Source organism: Rattus norvegicus, chromosome 7 (assembly GCF_036323735.1).
Source record: "Rattus norvegicus strain BN/NHsdMcwi chromosome 7, GRCr8, whole genome shotgun sequence".
Taxonomy (NCBI): domain Eukaryota; kingdom Metazoa; phylum Chordata; class Mammalia; order Rodentia; family Muridae; genus Rattus; species Rattus norvegicus.
This window is the reverse complement of record NC_086025.1, coordinates 71,351,738-71,370,321: the sequence shown is the minus strand read 5'-3', so window position 1 is coordinate 71,370,321 and position 18,584 is coordinate 71,351,738. Positions and strand designations below refer to the sequence as shown.

Genomic DNA, 18,584 nt, shown 5'->3' with positions numbered 1-18,584 from the left:
TGTTTATAAATTGCCCATCTCACAGCATTTTGTTATGACAACCCGAAGGGGGTAAGAATCAAGGACAGCTGGGTCTTTGTGTGCATGGTGTGAGCAGAAATAAGGGAGTCCTGCCTCGGAGTGAGCTCTATTCAGACTCTGTTCTTAAAAGGCCGAGGGATGTCACTTAGGGTATTGGGTGGGGAGAGATGACTCAATGACTAAGAGCTTCTAGGGACGCAGACTAAAGTCCCAGCTCCAACATGACGGCTCACAACCATTTGTAACTCCAGTCCCAGGGGATCTAACACGCCTGTTTGGCCTCCATAGGTGCCGTACACATGATACCAGACATGGATGCAGGAAAAACACCCCTACACTTAAAATGAAAATAAAAATTTCCTTAACATCTTTGTTATTTTTGAAATTATAATTTAATTTTTTAAAGGCTAAGTGAAATGATAAGGGGGGGTCTTGAGACATTGCAGGCATCTGTGGATAGACTTTAGGGGTCTCTGAAGCTGACAGGAAAAAATCAGTATCTCTATTTTCATTAAACGTTAACCAAACCCCAGCGTTCGTTCCTTGCGATGATAGGGAACAGACCTACAGTAGCGTCGGCAGACCCTGCGACTTCGCTAACAGAAATCAGGGACTTGGGTACTGTGTCACGGCCACCATGCCTCGAGGTCTGTTCTGCCTCCTCACTGCTATGCTTGCAGAGCCTCACTAAAGCTTTGTGTTTGTGAAGGAGCCCTGCTGCAGTGCCGAGTGACCACTTTACATTCGGATCGTTTGATAACTGCCTACCAGGAAAATGCTCTCTTTTCCAAGCTCATGGGTTTCACTTGTCTTTGGTGTGAGTCACCTCTGCACTCACTTATGCTGCGGTCAGCAGTTGTAGGTGCTAGACAGCCACAAGGGCTCCTGTGCTTGTGTTTGGAAGTGATTTCCTGGAAACCGCACTCTGCAGCACAGCACGGCATGGCTTCTTGGTGTAAGAGCTGAAGAAGGCCAAGTGGGGCATGGGTGACCCCCTCCCTTGCTCTAAAACATCGACATTCGAAAGAGTTCAACTCAAGACGTCATAAGAGGGCAGGGCATAGAGTTCTATGGTAGAAGGTTTACCTAGCAAATGTGAGTCCCTGGTGCATAATAATAAAATACAGTGATAAAAGTTCATATATCTCTCAGTGTTCTTATTTAAGAGCTGGAGGCGTGACTCGGTGTAGAGCACTTGCCTTAAAACGCCACCATCTCGCAGAGAGACCGTCATCCGTGGCTTCCACTGGTGACTCACGGGCTGCAAAAGAGAAGGCAGACGTTTGGCCTTTGAAACAGACCCACTATACCAGGCACAATGTCAAGGTACTGAAGTCTGAACAGGTAAGAACAACTGGATTATGCCAAGAAACTGGAAACTCATACTGTTAAGCAAATTCTAATGGCCCTACCTTTGTACTGTCTGATGTGCAGGGAGATGCTCATGATGACTTAGGTTTTGGAAATAAGTCACTGGACTGGAGGTGTGGCTCAGTGGTACAGTGTTTGCCTGGCATATTCAAGATCCTAGGTTCCATCTCCAGGACTGCAAAAGGAAAGGAGAGATTATAAAATAGTAATTTATTAAGGTTTAGGGTGTGTGTGTGTGTGTGTGTGTGTGTGTGTGTGTGTGTGTGTGTGTACCACCAAGAGCCTGTAGAAATCGGAGGACAACTTTCAGGAGTCAATTCTCTTCCTCTACAGCAGGTCCTAGGGTTGAAGTTCAGTTGTCTGGCTTGGGTGGCAAGTGTCTTATCTTCTGGGCGGCCGAGTAATGTTTTTACGGCTCCATATTTGTATAGTATGCGGAAAGAAGGAAGCGGGAGGGCGGAGCAGAGACTGAAAATATGCATACTGAAATGCCAATAGTGAGGCCGGAGAGATGGCTCAGTGGTTAAGAGCATTGGCTGTTCTTCCAGAGGTCCTGAGTTTAAATCCCAGCAAACACATGGCAGCTCCCAACTGTCTGTAACTCCTGTTCCAGGGACTATGATGCCCTCATACAGACAGATGTTCACCATTGCATAGGAAATAAAAATAAACAAGTGTTTTTTAATGTCAGTAGTGAAGCTAGGCACAAAGGCATGCAGGTGTAATTCTGACACTTAGAAGACTGAGGCAGGAGGATCTTAAACTGGAAGCTACTCTGTGACCCTGGCAATCCTTGATGCTTGCTGTACATGACCCTCTCAGCTCGGCCTTTCCAGCGTTTTCAGGCTTTGGCAACACAGCAGATTCATTTTGTAAAGCTCCAAGAGTGATTTCCGTGTTTTACTGCTTTGTGGAACCTTGAAAACTACTTCGCCGGCTTCTCACTTCTCAGGAAGGTGAAACACTGGCTGGAGAGTAGACAAATTAGATTGTGTTGCCAAAAAAGCCATCCTGTAGGTTGGTGAAGTAGGTCAAGTGGCAGTGCCTGCCCAGCGTGTCCAAGTCCTGCGCTGGCTTCTCAGCAGTGCATAGATCTGAGTGTGGTGGTCATTCCTGCAATCCCAGTTCTCGGGAAGTGGACAGAGGAGGGTCAGAAGTTTAAGGTTGTCTGTCCTCAGCTTTATAGAAAGTTTGAGGCCATCCTGGGCTGCATGAAACCCTGTCTCTAAAATAAAACAAAACCAACTGAGGGGATGGCTGGGGGGGGGGAGGGGGTAAGAGTGCCTGCTATACAAACACAAGGACCTGAGTTCAAATCCTGAGAACACAAGTAAAAGTCTGTGTGCACTAGAGACTCTGTGTGTTGATATGGTGTAGTGTGATGTGACAGGGGCCCTGTTTCAACAGAACAAATTGACAGTGACAGTATAGGATACACGATGTCCTCTCTGGCCTCCACATTCATGTATGTGTATATATACATGTGGACATATACTATATTCACACTTCTCTCTCTCTCTCTCACATACACACAGATACACAGAGAGGGAGAGAGAAATATACACATTCAAAATAATGCTTGATTAAAGTTTTTAATTAAATTTTAGTGGATGGTCAAATTAAGCCTCTAAACTCAGTAAGCCAAGCAACAGGGGTGGTCTCAGCAGGTCCAGGAGTGGCAGAGGCAATAGGTAGAAGTACGGACACAGACACAGACACGGGCACAGACACAGGCAAGACACACAGACACAGACACAGACACAGACATGGGCACACAGCCACATACACAGACACAGGCACAGCCACAGACACACAGACACAGACACAGACACAGACACAGACACAGGCACAGGCACAGACACACAGACACAGACACACAGACACAGACACAGACACAGACACACAGACATAGGCACAGGCACAGACACAGACACGGGCACAGACATAGGCAAGACACACAGACACAGACACACAGACACAGACACACAGACACAGATATACAGACACAGACACAGGCACAGGCACAGGCACAGACACACAGACACAGACACAGACACACAGGCACAGACACACAGACACAGACACAGACACACAGGCACAGACACAGACACAGACAGAGACACAGACACACAGGCACAGACACAGACACACAGACACAGACACAGACACACAGGCACAGACACAGACACACAGGCACAGACACAGATACAGCCACAGACACAGGCACAGGCACAGGCACAGACACACAGACACAGACACACAGGCACAGGCAGCAGGCACAGGCACACAGACACAGACACACAGGCACAGGCACAGGCACAGACACAGACACAGACACACAGACACACAGGCTCAGACATGGGCAGCAGGTAGAAGCACAGGCAGCAGATGGAGCACAGGCACTCCACTAGTCAACTCCCCATTCCTTTCCCTTCATATCACTGGTGCACTTCCCTTGGCCACTGGGTGGCTTGGTGGAGGTTTGGGAATCGTTCCTTCTATACCTCCACATCCTACACTTCTCTCCGCTCAACAAGCTCTTTCTTTGTACATACATTTTTCATTCTATCTATATGTTGTCAGTTTTCCTGGCTCAGCTCTTGGCTATTTACGATTCCTTTCACACACACGGACACACACAAATTAATAAATAAAGAATTATAACATTTCCTTGTGTATAGTTCTTTCTCATTGCTTGACTCGATATCTGACTAAAGCAACTTAGGGGAGAAGGGTTTGAGTTTGCAGGTTGCGGAGGAGTCCGTCATGGCGGGGAAAGCATGGTGGTTGGAGAGTGGAGCAGCTGCTCGTGTGTGCAGTCGGGAGTCAGAGAGGACGGAGTGCCTTGCTCAGCTCTCTTTTTCATTCAGTCTGGGTGCCCAGCCCATGGGATAGGACAGCCACAGTTTTAAAGTGGGCTTCTGCCACCCTTTTACAATCTAGAAACCTCCATATACATGCCCATAGGTTTGTCTCCTAAGTGATTCTAGATCCTTCCAAGTCGACAGTGTTAAATATTGTACGTTGTAAGTATTCTGAAAAAACAAACTGTCTCTGGAGCTCCGAGTGTGCGTGCATACACACACACACGCATCTCTTGCAGAAAAGGGCCACCCTCTTTCCCTTTCCCTAAACCATGATCCCTGCAGAGGCCTCGGGAGAGCCCAGGAATTACACCTGAGCAGCGGTCTACCACTGTTCCCGACCCTACAGGCCATAGCTGGAGTGGGAAGCCTCATGTCCTCTTGGTGTGGTATTAGCTGGGCCCGAGGGACAGGATGGAGGACTCCAGGTAACCTTGCTCTGGTGTAGGCACACTTGGACTACTTCAGTGTTCACCTCCACACAGGCTCTCACTGTGCCCAAGCATCAGTGTCTAAGGGCTGATTCCCAACAGGATGAAGAGGGAAATGTCCACGTCTTATGCAGACCTGGGCTGGGGGATCCTCAGCACCACCTTTGACTTGTAGTATAAGCAAGTGATAGTGACGTGCATGAGGACACCATGATCGGATCTGTTATTCTGTATGACAACCTAAAGTTAAAAAGAAAGAGTCGAACTGTGGTGTGTACGCCTTTATTCTCAGCAGTCAGGAGGCTGAGGCAGGTGGATCTCTGTGAGTTTGAGGCCAGCCTGGTCTACACAGTGAGTTCCTGAACAGCCAGGGGCTATAAGGAGAAACCCCCCCCCACACACACACACGCAAAAAAGAAAGAAGGAAGGAAGGAAGGAAAGAAAAAGAAAACAAGTGCAAGTGACACTTAGAATCAAGGTGTGGAGATGGCGGGGGCTCTGAAGGAGATGAGGTTGGAAGATGGATTTCCTGTAGACCAGACTGCAGTCGGACTTGAAGCAGTTAGCCTGCCTGCCTCTGCCTCCTGACGGTTGGTTCTCTTCAGAAATGAATTTCCTCATCTATAGGCATACCATTCTGAATGAGTCACATATTGAAAGCTAAGCAGGACTTGATTTACTCAAGGAGAGCTAAAGGTTAAAAAACATACATTTCTTTTTAAAAGATAGAGTCTACGATATAGTCCAGGCAGGCCTCAAACTCGCTGTTTAGTGTAAGTTGTAACTTGTGATTCTCCTCTTCCCCTCCTGAGTGCTCCTCCTGAGTGCTGGAATTACATTGCCTTGTTTAAAGTTTTTTCTTGGCTGGGTTTCTTTTCCCCCTTTTTCTGATACAAGGTTTCTCCGTGTAGCCCTGGTTGTCCTGGAACTCACTCTGTAGACCATGCTGGTCTCACACTAAGAGATCTGCTTGCCTTTGCCTCCCAAGTGCTGGGACTGAAAGCAGGCACCATCACCAATCGGCTTGGCTGGGTTTTAATATCAACTCTCAGGAGGAAGAGGCAGGCGGATCTCCCACGTTGGAGCCAGCTTGATCTACAAAAAATAAAAATAAACTTTTTTGTTTCATAAAGCCTGTAAGAACTGACTGGAGGAGGAGGGCTGTGAGCTGAAGGAAGCACCACTGTTTTGTGCGGGGCGGGAGGCGTGGCTGTAGTCTGCCTGCGGCCCAGTGAACAGCTCTACATCCACACACACGCTGGCCTCTGAGGGTAAACAGCAACAGCAACAAAAAAAATGCATGGTTTGGAGGGTGATGGGCAAGGAGCACTAACTAAGATGGATATGGACAAAATAAGCTATGTAGACGCATGACTTTACAGAGAAGAAATGAAAATATTATCAAATAGGTTTTAAATCACATACAATCGTTATCTTTCCTTTTGCTTTTTGATAAGACAGGTTCTCACTATGTAGCCCTGGATGTCCTAGAACTCCCATGTAGACAAGGCTGGCCACAAACTCAGAGATCTGCCTCCCGAGTGCACTGAATTCCAAGGTGTGATCATTAATCATCGTCAACCTGAGTAGATTCACAGTTGCCTTGGGCACGTCTTGGCATGTGTCTATTCCGTGCTTGCTTCCTGGAAGGTTCATGTGAGGAAAGGGGACCCACTGTGAACGTGGGGAGCCCCGTGGCATTGGGCTGGCTGGCACTGGGTAGAGGGAGAGAGGCAGCTCAGCACCTTCGTCCATTTCTCCCTGCATCCTGATTTTGGACAGTGTGACCAGTCATTCTGTGTTCCCGGCCGTCAGTCCCTGCTGTGATGGATGTAACCCTCAAAGTTAGGCAAAAGAAACAATCCCTTACATAGTTTTAGTCAGGTGTCCGATCATGAGTGTGAGAAAAGGCGATCAATATATCCTGGTAATGAAACCAACATTCACTGGCCAAGGTGACGCTCTTTAGTCCTTAGAACACTTCCAGCTTCTCCATTAGCCTCTGTTTGCCTCTGGTCTACACTTTGTCCCACTAGGCCAAACAACCAAGCCAGACCTAGGGAGTGGAGCTCCCGGCCCAGGATCCTCAGCCAGCATTCTCTTATGCCTGCACCTGGTTTCCTCCTGTCTTTCCTTCTCTTTTGGGATTTCTCGGTTTGATTTCAGATGCCGCTATGCCCTGAGGATTTTTGTGTTTCCCTCTCCAGCCCACAAGTTATCACCTAAACTCCGGATCTGACAGAAACCACCTCTACTCCAATATGCCACACAGACTCTTGCATGCCTTAAGTCTACGTGTCAGACCTACAGAGAGAGAGCTCCGAGGGTAAGGGCATGGGCAGCTTTTGCAGAGGTTTGAGTTCATTTCCTAGCACCAGCAACAGGTGACAAACAACTGTCCCTAACTCCAGCTCCAGGGGATCCAATGCCCTCTTGTGGCCATCGCCCCCTCCCATACACAGTATTTAAAAAAAAAAAAAAGAAAAAAAAAAAGACAAACCTTTAAAAAAAAAAAAATGAAAGCGAACTTGACAATGGCTTTCTGTCCTCCACAACCCATGACTTTTCTGTGGTCCCTTCCGGCAGTGATGGATGTCTCTCTCGTTAGACGTAGTGAGTACGTATCCAGTAAGCAAGTTACATCTCTGCCCCAGGCTCTCCGATTTGCCTCTACTTCTTTTCTTTAGGCTTCATTTTTGTAACCTTTACCTCAACACTGGTGTTAGCCCTCACTCCTCAGGTCTGTTCTCCACACTTGGCTGAAATGAGCAACTTACAATGGCCATCCCTGCTAACCCTTACCCTCATCGGCCCTGGGAACAACATTCTGTTACATCCCTTCAAGGACATACACATCCTCATCCTGCCTCTCAAGTGTGTGATTCAGATTTCTAAAGCGTATACTGAATGGCTGCTATTCCTCCACTCCATAGGCTTTGAGAATTAACTCGGGGAAGCCTTTTCTGACACTGTTTTAAGCACCCCCGAAACCATCTGTGCACCAGCTCTGTTAGCATCTTCCACAATGTGGTGATGGCTAATGTTACTTGCATCCTAGAAGTTCCTTCAACGTGGGAACATTTTTATGATGGTTCCCCAGTGTTCAGCTAATGGCTGGTACGTGGGGTACAGCCATAAAGGGATGAACAGGGATGAGACCTGGTGACTGTATGGAGCAAAGAGAAGCTAGCTGCTAGGTGCATTGTGTGTTCTAAGATCCATACCTAAATTGGGGGATCTCTAACATCGTTATTCTGACTGAAGGGAAACCAATGCCATTACCAACAAGGGTTAGCATCTGAGGTACCACTTCCCATCATGGAAGAAGTCTCCTCTCTTACTCATGCCCAAGATGACTACATCTATGACTACATCTATGAAGGACCTTATAACAATACAATCTGAGAGAAGGTTATAGAAGGACTCATATTTCCACTCACGTATTGGCCCATATTCTGTCTGCAATCCCACAGGGTCTTCAGCAACAAGTCTGGTATTTTTTTCATTGGAAAAACTGTATCGAGTACCTATTAAAGAACAAATACTAAGTAAGAAAGATAAACACGGAACTGGCACATAGCAGCTCATGTCAGTGATCACAGCACTTCAGGGGCTGAGGCAGGAGGCTTGCTGAGAGTTCCAGGCCAGCCTGAGGGTATATGTGAGGGGACATTATGAAATGGCCACCGTCTTATAGGAGTTCGGATCTGAGTCGGGGGTGGGCAGGATCCAATACTATAAAAGGGTTTTGCAATAAGACATAAGCCCTTTACTTCTAACATAAGGTGCTTTGGGGGAGAGCAAATAATTCAGCCTGGAGTTATCTAGGAAGGCTTCACCAACACAGCAAGGAGGCACTGAAACCAGAGAGGAAAAAGGGCCCTTCAGAAAGAAAAAAAAAATCATTTCTTCCAAAAACAGTCTAGCCTTTCTTTGCACCAAATCTTATGTCATTCCATAGCCTGTAAATTCCAAAGTAGGCAGTCTTCACCTGAAACTCACTATGTAGCCCAGGCTGGTCTCATTTATGACAATCTTGTTTTAGCCTCTCAAATGCTGGGCTTAAACTTTAAACCTTAAAGTAAAGCAGGGTGCAGCAGCACACCCTTGGAATCCCAGTATTTGGCAGGTAGAGGCAGGAGATTCAAGGGCTCAAGACCAGTCTACTGGGGAGCCTAGAACACACAGATTCTCAATAACGTTTGTTGAATGAATCCATGAATGGAGGCCTGAATGACAGTGCTTATTGAACAGGGAGTGTGGCATGGAGATGTATGCACTATATGATGGCTCTGGGAAAGGGAAGGACTTACTAAAAGTCTGGGAAGGTTGTGTGAGTAGCTGGTCATCTCACAAAGGGGTGGCCTTTTATCTCCTGATAACAATAGGCAAAGGTCATTTATTTAAGTAGGGAGTGTTGTGATCAGATCTTAATTTTAAGCACAGCATCTGGGCTCTGAAGAGCAAGCTGTGATGTGGGTGGATGTCCTGGGATTACAAAGAGAAATAGCTTCTTCCAAGCTAGAGGTGAAAGCACCAAACCAAGTGCCTGCCTCATGCCAATGACCCCAGTACTTGGGAGGCCGTGGAAGGAGGGCTGTCTAGGCAGTCAGGTCTACAGAGGAAGTGTCAGACAGCCGGGGCTACCTCGTGAGACCCTGTCTCCTAAAGAAAAAAAAAAGGAGGGCTGTGTGTGAAGGAAGATAGGCAGACAGAGCAACCTTGTAAAACGAACAGTATGTAAGTGTTTCTGAGCTAGGAACTAACTGGGTCCCACGTAAGTTTTGTGGCTGGACAGGCAATGAGCACCCCTTAAGACCGCATAGGAAAAGGAGTTTTGGATTTGGTGATATTGAGTCTGAAGTGACTGGGGAAGGCTTTCTCTGAATCTCCAGGCATTAAGCCACCACCACCCAGCTTCCTATCTCATTCTCTTTCTTGTTGTGATCACTCCAGGTCCTGAATGCTCCCTACAACTCGGTCTGCAGGGTGGGTGTGGGGGCACCACACCAGCAGGCCCCACATTCTCGAACGCACAGGGTTCAGGCTTGGTGGGTTTGGCTGTGACCTCTCCAGGAGGCGGCTCCCTGACAGGAAGGCAGGCAGGCTTGCCGCTGGGCACACACAAGAGCTTCCTGCGCTGTAGCAGGTGCCCAGGCCAGCTGCTCCAACCCTTCAGATTCAGATCAACAGGATGGGCCAGCCCAAGCGGAAGGAAGCCTGCAGGGAGGGACACTCCTGCAGACAGAAGCAGGGGCACCGGGTGGAGGGAGGCAGGAAGAGCTGCCTGGGTTGCTGAGTTGGCGCTCCTCCAGCGGATTCAAAGCTGGCAGTGACAGGAGGCCATTCAGTCATACCCCCACCCCCACCCCCGCTCCCACCCCTACCCAGGGCCTCTCTGGCCCGTGGGTACTGTCATTAAGTTTGTTGCTGGCTGGCTTTAGGTATACCAGAAGGAACCATCAGATAGATGCTGCTAGTAGAGCTAGCGGCCTCTAAAGCTATTCCCCTCCTTTACCCAGTCTGGTGCTTTAGCACGTCTAGCTCGGCAGGCTGAAAAGCCCATAGGAGGGCAGTGACTTTTGTCTCATGATCCGCCTGATCCAAGAGAGACGATAAAATCTCTAGTTTGCTTTAAGCCCCGTTATCACTGCCTCCGGCTCCAACAGCTGCTGTGAACCCGCACAAACGGGCAAGGGGGTGGGGCAATAGGGCGCCAACGAGGAGCCAAGAGCTCTGGGTCTAGGAGGCTACAGCCTCAGCCCTGGCTGCTGCACACAGAAGGCTGGCTTCCTTAAGAAGCTCAGCTTGCCCCCAATCCCTGGAGTGGTGAAGGGGGACAGGGACAGGAACTCGGTGTTTGAGCCAGTCAGGAATCCCACCAATAAACATGCTTTCTTCACCCCATCCCCACAAGCGGTTTCTTGGCGGGGCGTCGGCGAAGACTGTGGTCCCGCGGGTGGGGGAAGTGGAGTCCACCTTAGAAACAGCTCGAACACTGTATTTTAAACTTGAACTACACCAAACTCAAACTCGATTCTGCCACCGAGCACTCGAGTCTAGGGTTCCCGGCCACGCCACTAGCCCTAAGGTACCAGCTTCCCGTAGTCCCCACACCAACCGCCCAGAAGGACGGGAGGGACGCGCAGAGGCGGGCCCTGCTGCCAGTGCCTGTGCTGCAGATGGGAGGACGAGCCAACGCCTGCCGCCTGGGCGTGGGCGGTGAGTGCGAGCAGGTGTCTGTTCCGTGACAGGGCTCCCGCCGCCACCACCTCGCCCTGGTTCTCCCCAGTCCTCACGGTTTAGAGTGACAAAATCCGGCAAATGCTCAGAAATGCCACTCAGTGGTTCACCCGGCTCTTGCCTCCACGCAAGACCCACGAGAACCGCGCTTCCAAAGAACGTCTGGTGGCCAGGAGCCGCGCCTGCAGCCTCCGCCTTCTGCTCGGGGTCCCGCCCACTCCCTGGCGGGCCCAGACGCTGCGGGCGCGAAGGGGACTGGGCGGAGCGGGCTTCCCTCCCCACCCCCCACGTGGGCCGGCTCTCCGCAAAGCCTGGTCGCCGCCACCGCGCCTCTCGGCTATGCCCCGCCGGCGGCGCCGCCTCCGGGCATGGGCGGGGTACTGAAGACTTGGGCGAGGGGCGTCACGGAGTCAGGTGGTCCCCGTAGTTCCCCCGGGCTGGACGGAGGGAACACGGTGCCTCGGGTTGTGTACACGCTCCACTGACAGAGCTTCTTGCAGCCGGGCAGCCGCTGATCACGCGTGGCCCCGCCAGCCCATTGGCTGAGGCCTCACACACCTTTACCGCTGATTGGTCGATACCACGCCCCGCCTTCCACCCCGCCCGCGGCGCGGGGCAGGCAGAGCGGCTACCTGCATGGGGAGGGGGGCAGACAGCGCGGAGCGCGGTGGCGTCGACGTCTAGTGTCTCAGTGCTCCGTCTGTGGCTAGGCAGCCAGCAGCCAAGCAGCTCGCGACCTACGGCCAGGCAGCCAACCATGCTTAACTTCGGCGCTTCTCTCCAGCAAGCTTCGGTAAGTTACCTGGAGATGCTGGTCCTTTCCTCCTGCTGTGTCCGGGAGCCAGCCGAAGAGCGGAGGGAGCATGAGCCCCTAAATAAACCACGCCTGAGAACCCAGGCTGCAGCGGGGTCTTGCAAGGGTTTTCCTCCCTGTAGGCTGGGAATATCATCGAGGGCATGTGCAGAAGAGGGGGTCGGAAGAAAAAGCCTGGGACGTGCACCAGGGGAGAGCGATCCTACCCCTGGGTGTCCAGGAGACAAGGGGGACTCTCGGGGAGACCCCAGGAGGCGAGTGAGCTGGAGGAGCTGTCTCCCTGGGAGCGCAGTTGAGATGGGAGGGGGCGCCCTGCACCTGGCTCTGGCGGGAGATGCCCGTCTGCAGCAGGAATGCGACTCAGGGTGGCAAAGACTACTCATGGGCTGTCTACCCGAGAGGCGGGCGCCTGCTCGTCGGGGGAGGGGGGAACCCTGCCAGGTGGAGACCGCGCGGCTGGGCTAGCCCGGGGCTGGGGGAGGGGATGGCCGGCTTCGCGCGGGGTATGGATGGCACGCGGGCTCTCCGGCCGCCAGGGGGGCCGTGGCACCCCCGCAGACGTCGGGAGGGGGCTCTCATCCCAGGCGGAGGCAGGTGGCTGCCTGTAGACTACTCTTGGCAGGGTGCAGGGTCCTGCCTTGGAGCCCGACAGCTGGGCGGGGGAGTCGGGACCGCGAGACGCGGGGGCCGCGTGTCGAGGCGGGAACCGTGGGGCCGGGCGCCTGGAGCCCGTGCTGTGGGCGCCGTACGTCTGGGAGTCTGCAGAGACGCGGCTTGCGGGGGCCCAGGCTGCCGGAAGCAGCAGCCAGGGACGCCGCGCCTGCGGGAGACGCGGGTGGGCTGAGGTCCCGCGGGCCGAGTGGGCGGAGCGCCCAGGCTCCGGCCGCTCCCCGGGGGCGGCGAGCAGGAGGAGGGCGGCGGTCGGGCTTCCGCGGGGACCCGGCTCCACCTCCCGCAGCCGAGGCGGAGGCCAGGGATGGGCGGCGAGCGGGTGCGCCCGGGGAGCTCCTCGTCCCCGAGTGACCCAGCTCTGGCCTCCGCCAGGGGCGGGAACGAGGCCCGGCCCTGCTGTCGGTTCCTAAGGGAACCGCGGCTCGGGGGAGGTGGAAGGGGCGGGTGCCTCCAGAGCCGACACCGCCCAGCCCTCGCGCCGCCCGGCGCGCACTGGCGAGCGGTTGGCGGCGGCGCCCGCGGCCCCTCCCCGGCCGGGTGGAGGCGGGGGCCCGTGCTCAGGAAGTAGGGGAAAGGTGACGGCGCGGCAATTCCCAGTTCACGTTTCCTGCGCCGCCCGGAGCAGCCGCTGATCACGCTTTGTTCACATGCCTCGCCCCCTCCTCGCGCCCCCACCCTGCGCCGCCCAGCCAATCCGGGCACGGGCCGCAGGCCGGCTGGCCAATGGCAGGGGCGGGGCGCGGGGACGTGCGCGCGGCGGGCAGTGTTCCCGGTGACTCACCAGCCAGCCTCATTGAGGTTAGGGCGGCCCCATCCGTCGGTCCCCGCCAGCGAGGATCTCCCCCGCCGGCCTCCTGCGCCCCGCCCCCGCCTCCACCCGGCTTCCCTTTCCTGCCTCGCACCAGCTCTTCGCTCCCCTCCCAGCTTCCCCTCCCGGCGCACATTCTTCACCCCTGCCTGCCTTTTTTTCCACCCCTTTCTTTGAGTCGGTGACCATAGGCTTTTTACACTTACAGTGTTCATCCATTGCAGCTTACATAAAGGCGCGAACGATTATGCAATTACCTTGTTAGTGTATTTCAAGAGCATTGTCTTGTTTTCCCACCCTCAATGGGAAGATAGGCATCTTTAAAAAAAAGGCTTTCAGATTATCTTTGCCGTTTTATTTATGTATTAGGTTTTTGAGAGGAGGGTAGAGATGGCGATTCTTTTTAAATGAAGGTCAAAGAACTTTCAGTGTGAGACATTAGGCTGACGGTGTTGCACCCAGCACGATCGGTTATCAAGCCGTGTTTAAATTGAAACCAACTTGTACTCAGTTTTTGGGGGTTTCGTTATTGTTTTTCTTCATATCCCAAGAACATTATACCTTTTATGCCTGTCTAGTCTTTTGTGGTATAGAAAAGCATTGCATTGAATAAATCCGGTAAAATCATAGATGTGAAGAGAATGAGACTTGACCAAAACATTTTTTCCCTTTTTGGTTGCTTTGCGTGTGTTTTGCATTTCGAGATTCAGCTTCCAATTGCTTGGCCTTGACATTCCTGAGACTATACATGTATCCCACCATGCCTGACTGTATTTGTGTGTGTACACTTACTTTATTTAATCTTCCCATATGTGATGATGTTACCCATTTCACACTTTAGATAAGTAGAGACCACTCTCACCTGGAAGTAGTTTACTTTTTAAGTCAAATTACATTTTAGGACACTGGTCTTAATCCCCTTTCTGGCAATAAGGTGGCCCTTAACTTTAAATTAAAACAGTGAACATTGTACATCCCTGTGGTTTGGAAAACTAATAGCCGATGGCTTTAACTTTCGTTTGTGTAGGAGGGGAAAATGGAACTAATTTCTGAAAAGTCCAAAGAGGGAGCACATCCCTGGGACAAAGCTGAACAGAGTGACTTTGAAGCTGTGGAAGCGCTCATGTCCATGAGCTGCGACTGGAAGTCTCACTTCAAGAAATACCTTGAAAACAGGCCTGTCACACCAGTGTCTGATACCTCAGAGGAAGACAGTTTGCTTCCAGGGACGCCTGACCTTCAGACCGTCCCAGCATTCGTGAGTATTCCTCAAGAGTGGGCAGAAGTGACAGCATTTTTCAGTGTTTATGTAATGGACCTCTAATTTCTCTCCTTGTGTTTGTCTTTGTAGTGTTTGACTCCACCTTACAGCCCCTCTGACTTCGAACCCTCGCAGGGGTCAAATCTGACGGCACCAGCGCCACCTACTGGTCACTTCAGATCGCTCTCCGATGCTGCCAAGCCTCCCAGCATCGCTCCTTTTAAAGAGGAGGAAAAGAGCCCATTAGCTGCCCCTCCCCTCCCTAAGGCTCAAGCCACCAGTGTCATCCGTCACACAGCTGATGCCCAACTCTGTAACCACCAGTCCTGCCCTGTGAAAGCAGCTAGCATCCTCAACTACCAGGACAATTCTTTCCGGAGAAGAACCCACATAAATGTCGAGGCTACTCGAAAGAACATACCCTGTGCTGCTGTGTCACCAAACAGACCCAAGCCTGAGCCCAGCACAGCGGCGAATGGCGCTGAGAAGGCCGGCACTGCGCCGTATGACTTTGCTGTGCCTTCCTCAGAGACAGTCATCTGTAGGTCTTCTCAGCCAGCTCCCACGTCCCCAGTACAGAAGTCAGTACTGATGTCTTCACCTACAGTGTCCACTGGGGGAGTGCCACCCTTGCCTGTCATCTGCCAGATGGTTCCCCTTCCAGCAAACAACTCTCTCGTTACCACAGTTGTCCCCAGCAGTCCGCCCAGCCAGCCACCCGCTGTCTGCTCACCCGTGTTGTTCATGGGCACTCAGGTGCCCAAGGGCACGGTCATGTTTGTGGTACCCCAGCCCGTTGTACAGAGCCCAAAGCCTCCAGTGGTGAGCCCCAATGGCACCAGACTGTCTCCCATTGCCCCTGCGCCTGGATTCTCTCCTTCAGCAGCAAGGGTTACTCCCCAGATTGATTCGTCCAGAGTAAGAAGTCACATCTGTAGCCACCCAGGATGTGGCAAGACTTACTTTAAAAGTTCCCATCTGAAGGCCCACGTGAGAACACACACAGGTACTGACCACGTGAGCTTTGTCTCTGAAATGGGTGTGCATGTGGAGTCCGATTGCAGCCACAAGTGCAAGTGGGGGTGTTGGGGTGGATAATTCAGTATCTCTAAAATATTCAGTTTGTTCCTGGGCCTGGTGACACACCCTTGTAATCTCAGCACTTGGGAAGTGAAGGCAGAGGAAACAACATATCTAGTAGTACACATAATATATATGTATTTGTTACATTATTATATTCAGACGGGGTTTCTCTGTGCAGCCCTGGCTGTCCTGGAACTCACTCTGTAGACTAGGCTGGTCTTGAACTCAGATACCTTCCTGCCTCTTGTCTCTCAAGTGCTGGGATTAAAGGTGTGTGCCACCACACCAAGCATATCTAGTAATACTTTGATAATTTATGAACTGACCAGCCTTCATTTTAAGTTATATCTCTGTATTTATGTCTCTATATGTGGTGACGTCTATAATTTAAAGACTGTACATGTATAGTAACCATCCGGCTTTCTTTGCTTCAGGGGAAAAACCTTTCAGCTGCAGCTGGAAAGGCTGTGAAAGGAGGTTTGCTCGTTCCGATGAACTGTCCAGACACCGGCGGACACACACAGGTGAGAAGAAATTTGCCTGTCCCATGTGTGACCGTCGGTTCATGAGAAGTGACCATTTAACCAAACATGCCCGGCGACACCTATCAGCCAAGAAGCTGCCAAACTGGCAAATGGAAGTGAGCAAGTTAAATGACATCGCTCTGCCTCCGGCCACAGCGTCGGCACAGTGACGGCCAGAAGATGGAGACTCAGAATAAACTTTGGTCAGAGTCGAGCCGGTGACCGTGTCAAATGCTTCTGCAAGTCTGCGGCCCTCCAACAGGGCCTAAAGCAGAAGCCCCTGGCCTGGGGGGAGGCCCAGCCTGGGTTAGATGACGAGAAGTGCTTCAGCCACAGGCAGTTCACAGAAGGGCGGGGTTCATTTCTTACCACGTAGAGAGATGAGAACACTCGTGTCCCTTGAGTAGTTTTGGAAGGTTTCGGATGAGATGAGCACAGCACAGGTTTTGAATCACATACACATCAGGTACTTTGTTTTTGCCATTTATACTTGAGACCAGCTTTGCAGTGTGATTCTTTTAAAGCGTTGGTTTCGAGAATATAGAGGCTGAAATTACGGTACAGAAATGCAGCTAGAAAGTGAGTTTGTGTCATCTTCTCCTAGAGTTATCTTGCTTATTATTCCTAGTCTTTACAGTCAACTCCGTGGACGTGGCTAAGTATAGAAAACTATCATTTCTTCCACTGTTGTTGGTATTTGAGGTTGAACAGCTGTACATTGCTAAGGGGAGCCCAAGGATTGGAACTCTCATTAATTTAATTGCTTGGAAGTGCAGCTAAAGTTCTTTTTTTTGGCCTTTTGTTTTGAAAGTTTAGGCATTTTACTCTACCTTAGATATTAGTTTGCTTGCAGTTTTTTGTGTAGATTTGAAAACTGTACACCAATGTGTTTCCTATAGACTTAAGATACGCTGCGCTTTGTTTAGAAAACAATCTGGCAGTGAAAATATGTGTCGTAAAGAAGAGATGTCAAGAATTTGAGATGACTCCTTGAGAAAGATGGCTTATGTCATCAGCAAAGGACACTTACGTCAGACGTACACTGTTTCTATCAAATCAGGAAGTTAGTGACCATCACAGATGGACAGGTGTCCTTTTATTTATAGGAGTTTGTCAGGATGTCTGAGTAGATAGGTAGGAAATTGTTACTAGAACATTCACTTCCGACTTGACAAGGATATTCATGGTGCAGATACGTTCTTCCTGCCGCTGCAGTGTCTGGGTGTCCGGGAAACTCCGAGACTTTAAAGTGTCATAATGTGGTCACACCTGCAGTTCTGGGGATCCAGAGCCTTGCTTGTGTTCTGTAAGCTCTGTCACCGAGTTGTATCCCCACCTGAAAGCAGTGACTTTTGCTAACAGTATTTCTGTTCTGTTGTAAAGTGGATAGAAGACACACTTGGTAGTAAAGGTAAATTATTCAAAGTCCACAGTGAAAAACTCACCATACCTTCCCATTTAAACCGTTTCTGTATCTCATAGGTTTCTGACATGCAAACTTGAACCCTTGAAAAAAAGAGTTTTCTTAAAAATTATAAAAAAAATCACGAGTTACAATTTGCACAATATTTTTTGTTGTACTTTATACCTTGTTTACAATAAAGACTTTTCTTTGGTATACATAGTGGATTTATTGCATGTGATAAAACCCATTCTCCATCTCACCTTCCTACTGATCTCATCTAGATTAGGACCTGAGGCCAGGTTTCGTTAAGATGATGTAAGGGGTGTTTGAGTTAACCATAACCCAGAGAATTCACCCGCAATGTGACTGCCACGAGAGAAGGCCGACCTGTCACTCACTCAGACCAGGAAGAGATAAAACAGACAAACTGCTACTTAAGCTGCGTGAAAGGCCAGCCCCCTCTGCAGAGAAACACTTGCTAGTCCCTTAGGAGAATGGTAACTAGGGTGTGATTTTTTTTTTTTTTAATGAGGTCATTATTTTAGTTGGTCTAAAACTCACTGCTCTTGACAACATCTGCAAAGGCCACCTTAGTCCCTGATGAAACCTCTGGCTCACTTTTTGAGACAGTTTCATTGTAGCCCAGGTTGGCCTGGAACTTACAGCAATTCTTCCTGTGCCCCTGGAATGCTAGGATTAGGTGCGCACCACACTTCCAAGTTCGCATAAGTCTTTCCCCGTTTTGTCTGTTTTTACCATCCATCTATGAATCTTGTTTGAGGGAAGTTATGGTATGTAATTCCTCCATCATATATTCCTTGAGATTCTATACGAAAGACTAACTTAGATACTTAGCTGTTCGTGTCAGTATGATTTGTGGAGACGGATGTCATTCCGTAAGTTATAATAGTTTTGTGACTCAGCTGTCCTGGTGCGGTCCTTGTGACCTCCTGCATGGTTAACCATTTTGATGGATGAGGATGGGAATTCTACGATTCAGCCAGTCCTTTCCTCTGGAGCAACAGTTATTAGCAAGTGGTTATTGAACGAGTGAGAAAGTACCCCTGTAACAGTGGCCTTGATCCTG

The 18,584-nt window shown here is 50.5% G+C and overlaps 1 protein-coding gene and 1 long non-coding RNA gene across 4 annotated transcripts; one reads left to right on the top strand and one right to left on the bottom strand.

Moving 5' to 3' along the window:
- Positions 1-390: 390 nt before the first annotated feature.
- LOC134479897 (uncharacterized) lies at positions 391-11,871 on the bottom strand. Of its 2 annotated transcripts, none has more exons than XR_010053784.1 (4): positions 11,733-11,871; positions 8,128-8,214; positions 1,434-1,567; positions 391-1,282 (listed from the first exon to the last, which is right to left on the bottom strand). It is a non-coding gene; the product is annotated as an uncharacterized LOC134479897 (long non-coding RNA). The 2 variants fall into 2 exon arrangements; XR_010053785.1 differs by lacking the exon at positions 11,733-11,871 and adding an exon at positions 10,987-11,185.
- Klf10 (KLF transcription factor 10) lies at positions 11,642-17,710 on the top strand. 2 transcript variants are annotated; one of them, NM_031135.2, is made up of 4 exons: positions 11,642-11,723; positions 14,252-14,482; positions 14,576-15,491; positions 16,003-17,710. In NM_031135.2, exons 1-4 carry the CDS (start codon positions 11,688-11,690, stop codon positions 16,260-16,262), a joined length of 1,443 nt encoding a protein of 480 aa, NP_112397.1. In that variant the 5' UTR covers positions 11,642-11,687; the 3' UTR covers positions 16,263-17,710. The 2 variants fall into 2 exon arrangements, with proteins under 2 accessions (NP_112397.1, XP_063120372.1); XM_063264302.1 differs by lacking the exon at positions 11,642-11,723 and adding an exon at positions 12,079-12,579.
- The last annotated feature ends 874 nt before the right edge of the window (positions 17,711-18,584 follow it).